The following is a 4,507-nucleotide window of genomic DNA, read 5'->3' as shown; positions in this document are numbered from 1 at the left end:
CTTGGCAAGAGAGGCTAAGGGAGAGGACGTAAGTGCCAAAAGAAAGACCGAACCTCTATAAATCTTGGTGTCAAATTCTATAACCCTATCTCTTGTTTACTTTTAATTATGCTTATTTGCTTAGATAATTTATTTGGCTAAATTTGTGCTTATTGAATATTATTTTTGAAAAATCTATTAAAACCAATTCACCCCCTTTTAGTTTATTTTAAATTTTTGAGCTAACAATTGGTATCAGAGCTAGTACTATTTTTTATAGGTTTAACAACCCAAGAGTGATCCTGAAAATGGCTCAAAGAAATATGGTAATCAATGTGAAAGAACCATCTTCAAGCTATAACAATTGTAGTGGCTAACAAAAGGTGTGTCTCATGACAAATAAAATAGTTGCAACATCTCTTGGAAGTGAAGGGCATTCAATTGTAAGACCTCCTCTTTTTGCTAATGATAACTACTCTTATTGGAAGACTAGGATGAGGTTGTTCATTCAAGCTAATGATTATAAAGTTTGGAGGGTCATTGTAAATGGTCCTCAAATTCCAATAAAGATGGTGGATGGTAGGGAGGTGATCAAGCTAGAGAGTGAATGGGATGTTAATGACATGAAGATGGCTCAACTCAATGCCAAAGTAATGCATACACTCTTTTGTGCATTGGGGCCAAGTGAGTACAATAGAGTTTCCTTATATGAAAATGTAAAGAAAATTTGGGATAAACTAGTTGTTACTTATAAAGGTACAAATCAAGTAAAAGAGATGAAAATTGGCATGCTCACTCATGATTATGAGCTATTCAAGATGAAACTAGATGAAACCATTAATGAGATATTAAACCACTTCATCGACATCATTAATGGTTTAAAGGCTTTTGGGAAGACTTACTTAAATATGGAAATGGTGAAGAAAATTCTTAATAGTCTACCAAAGAGCTGGAAAGCTAAAGTGATAGCCATTGAAGAGTTCAAAGATCCTCACACACTCTCTTTGGATAAACTAATGGACTCTCTCCTCACCTATGAAATGAAGATCAAAAGGGGATAAGAACCAATCAAAAAAGGTGGCATTGCTCTCAAATCTATCTTTTAAGAAGATGAAGAAAATTTTAGACAAGAGAAAGATGATGAAGATGAAGAGATGGCCATGTTTGCAAAGAGATTCAAGAAGTTCATAAAGATAAGCAAGTTCTCAAGTAGAAGAAGACCACAAAAGGAAATGACTAAAGGGGAATCAAGTAGAAAAGAAAAGGATCAAATTATTTGCTATGAATGCAACAAACCATGTCACATTAAACTTGATTGTCCTTTGTAGAAAAAACAAAACATGACAAAGCCAAAGAAGAAAGCTATGGTAGTAACATGGAGTGATAGTAACTTCTCCAATGATGAATCAAATGAGGGGGAAGTAGCCAATCTATGTCTCATGGCTTTTGATGAGTCCAAGGTGGATGAGCATTGCTACAAAGCCAATTCAAGCAAGAACAATCCATGGTACCTTGATAGTGGATGCTTAAAACACATGATCGGATACAAAACTCTTTTTAAGGACTTGAAAGCTAAAAATGGAGGAGATGCTACATTTAGTGACAACTCTAAAGGCCAAATTAAAGGAATTGGCTCCATTGGTAACAATTCTTCTACTACTATGGAAAATGTTTTACTTGTGAAAGGACTCAAGCATAACTTACTTAGCATTAGTCAATTGTGTGATAAAGGATTTAGGGTTGTGTTTGAATCCATGTGTTGTCAAGTGATTGATATCAAAACTAACAAACTTGTTTTTATTGGACATCGTCAAGGAAATATTTATGTAGTGCATCTAGATGACCTATCCTTTAAAAATGTTTATTTTATGGCTAAAAAAAAGTGAGAGTTGGATTTGGCATAGAAGGCTTGGACATGCAAGTATGCATGTAATTGCAAAACTTTCTCAAAATGATTTGGTTGTTGGTTTGCCAAAATTGAAATATGAAAATGACAAGGTTTGTGATGCATGTGCTCGAGAAAAACGTAGAAGAATTTATTTCAAACCTAGGAATTGCATCTCAACTATTAGACATTTTTAACTACTTCATATTGATTTTTTTGGCCCTACTAGAACAATGAGTCTTGGTGAAAAACAATATGGGTTTGTTATTGTTGATGATTTTACTAGATTCATATGGGTTCTCTTTTTGCATTTAAAAAATGAGGCTTTGGAAAAATTCATCACTTTTAGCAAACAAATACAAAATGAAAAAGGTTATTCAATTACTAGTATTAAAAGTAATCATGGAAAGGAATTTGAAAATCTTTTCTTTAATGTATTTTGTAGTGAAAATGGTATTAGCCATAACTTTTTGCTCCTAGAACTCCTCAATAAAATGGGGTAGTAGAAAGAAGAAATAGAACTTTAAAAGAAAAGGCTAGAACCATGCTTTGTGAAAATAATTTACCTAGATATTTTTGGGCGGAAGCCATAAATACTTCTTGTTATATTATCAATGAGCTATGATTAGGCCAATTTTGAAAAAAACTCCCTGTGAGCTTTTTAAAGAAAAAAGGCCTGACACAAGTTATTTTCATCCTTTTGGTTGCAAATGTTTTATTTTGAACAATGAAAAATATGATCATGGTAAATTTGATGCCAAAAGTGATGAAAGAATTTTCCTAGGATATTCTTTGAATTCAAAAGCTTATAGAGTTTTTAATAAACAAACATTAGTGGTTGAAAAATCTATACATGTTATTTTTGATGAGTCTAACCCACTTCTAAGAAAGGTTCTTCTTGATGATGATGATGTAGGTATACTTCAAGAATGGATCAATAATGCACCTCATGACATTGAGGAGAATAATCAAAAGAAAGATGATGAGTTTCTAGAGGAGCCACAACATATAAAGAGAGAGTCAAATCATTCTAGAGAAAAGAGGTATGTCAAAGATAATGAAATTATTAGTGATCTGACTCAAGGGGTAAAAACTAGATTTTCTTATAATGTATGTAATTATGTTGCTTTTGTATCTCATTTTGAACCCAAAAATATAGATGAAGCCTTAAGAGATGATCATTGGATATTGGCCATGCAAGAGGAATTGAACCAATTTGAAAGAAGCCAAGTATGAAATCTTGTACCTAGGCCTAGTGATCATCCTACTATAGGCACAAAATAGGTGTTTAGGAATAAAATGGATGAGCTTGGGAATATTATTAGAAACAAAGCTAGATTGGTAGCTCAAGGGTAAAGTCAAGAAGAAGGAATTGATTATGATGAAACCAATACCCTGGTTGTAAGGTTAGAGGCCATAAGAATGTTGCTTGCATTTGCATATTTTAAAAATTTCAAACTTTTTCAAATGGATGTCAAGAGTGCATTTCTTAATGGCTTTATAAATGAAGATATGTATGTGAAGCAACCTCCGGTTTTTAAAATCCAAAATTTACAAATCATGTTTATAAATTGACAAAAGCATTATATGGTTTAAAACAAGCTCCTAGAGCTTGGTATGAAAGATTGTCAATTTTTTTTTGTAAAAAATGGTTTTAATAGAGGAAAGGTTGATACTACACTTTTTATTAAAACAAAAGGAAAGGACATTCTCATAATGCAAATTTATGTTGATGATATTATATTCGGAGCTACTAATGAAATTCTATGTCAAGAATTTACTAAGATTATGCAAGGTGAATTTGAAATGAGCATGATGGGAGAACTCACATTCTTCTTAGGACTACAAGTAAAGCAAACAAAAGATGGCACCTTCATCAATCAAGCAAAATACATCAAGGATTTGCTCATAAGGTTTAGATTGGAAGAATCAAAGCCTTGCTTAACACCAATTGGCACTTCAACAAAACTTGATAAAGATGAAAAAGGTAAATGTGTTGACTCTAAACTATATATGTTTATGATTGTTTCATTGCTATATCTTACTGCAAGTAGACCTGATATTATGTTTAGTGTATGTTTATATGCTAGATTTCAATCTTCACCTAGAGAATCACATTTATCTGCTGTCAAAAAAAGTTTTAGGTACCTTAAGGACACCTCTAATTTAGGATTATGGTATCCAAAAGGTTCATCTTTTGCTTTATATGCCTATTTCGATGTAAATTTTGGTAGTGCAAAATTGATCGAAAAAGCACTTTTGATACTTGTTAATTGTTTGAAAATATGCTCATATCATGGTTTTTTAAGAAACAAAATAGTGTTGCTCAATCTACAATTGAAATCGAATATGTGGCAGTCGAAAGTTGTTGTACTCAAGTTTTATGGATTAAGCAACAATTAGAGGATTTTGAAATAACCATGGATCATATTCCCATTAAATGTGACAATACTAGTGCCATCAATCTCACTAAAAATCCAATTCAACACTTTAGAACCAAACATATTGAAATTAGGCATCATTTTATTAGAGATCATATTCAAAATGGTGATATTGTGCTTGAATATGTTGATACCTTGCATCAACTAGCTAATATCTTCACAAAACCTCTTGATAAGGATAGATTTTATGCAATTAGAGGTG

The 4,507-nt window shown here is 32.2% G+C and overlaps 1 protein-coding gene across 1 annotated transcript; it reads left to right on the top strand.

Annotated features, from left to right (window-relative positions):
- Positions 1 to 371: 371 nt before the first annotated feature.
- On the top strand, positions 372 to 1,040 carry LOC149519712 (uncharacterized). Its single transcript, XM_089757821.1, has one exon. The coding sequence runs from the start codon at positions 372 to 374 to the stop codon at positions 1,038 to 1,040; it is 669 nt and encodes a 222-aa protein (XP_089613947.1).
- The last annotated feature ends 3,467 nt before the right edge of the window (positions 1,041 to 4,507 follow it).

The sequence above is a fragment of the Durio zibethinus genome, chromosome 3 (genome assembly GCF_047325235.1).
Source record: "Durio zibethinus cultivar Kanyao isolate XHJ-2024 chromosome 3, ASM4732523v1, whole genome shotgun sequence".
Lineage (NCBI taxonomy): Eukaryota > Viridiplantae > Streptophyta > Magnoliopsida > Malvales > Malvaceae > Durio > Durio zibethinus.
The sequence above is the reverse complement of the archived record's forward strand: the minus strand, read 5'-3'. Positions and strand labels throughout refer to the sequence as shown.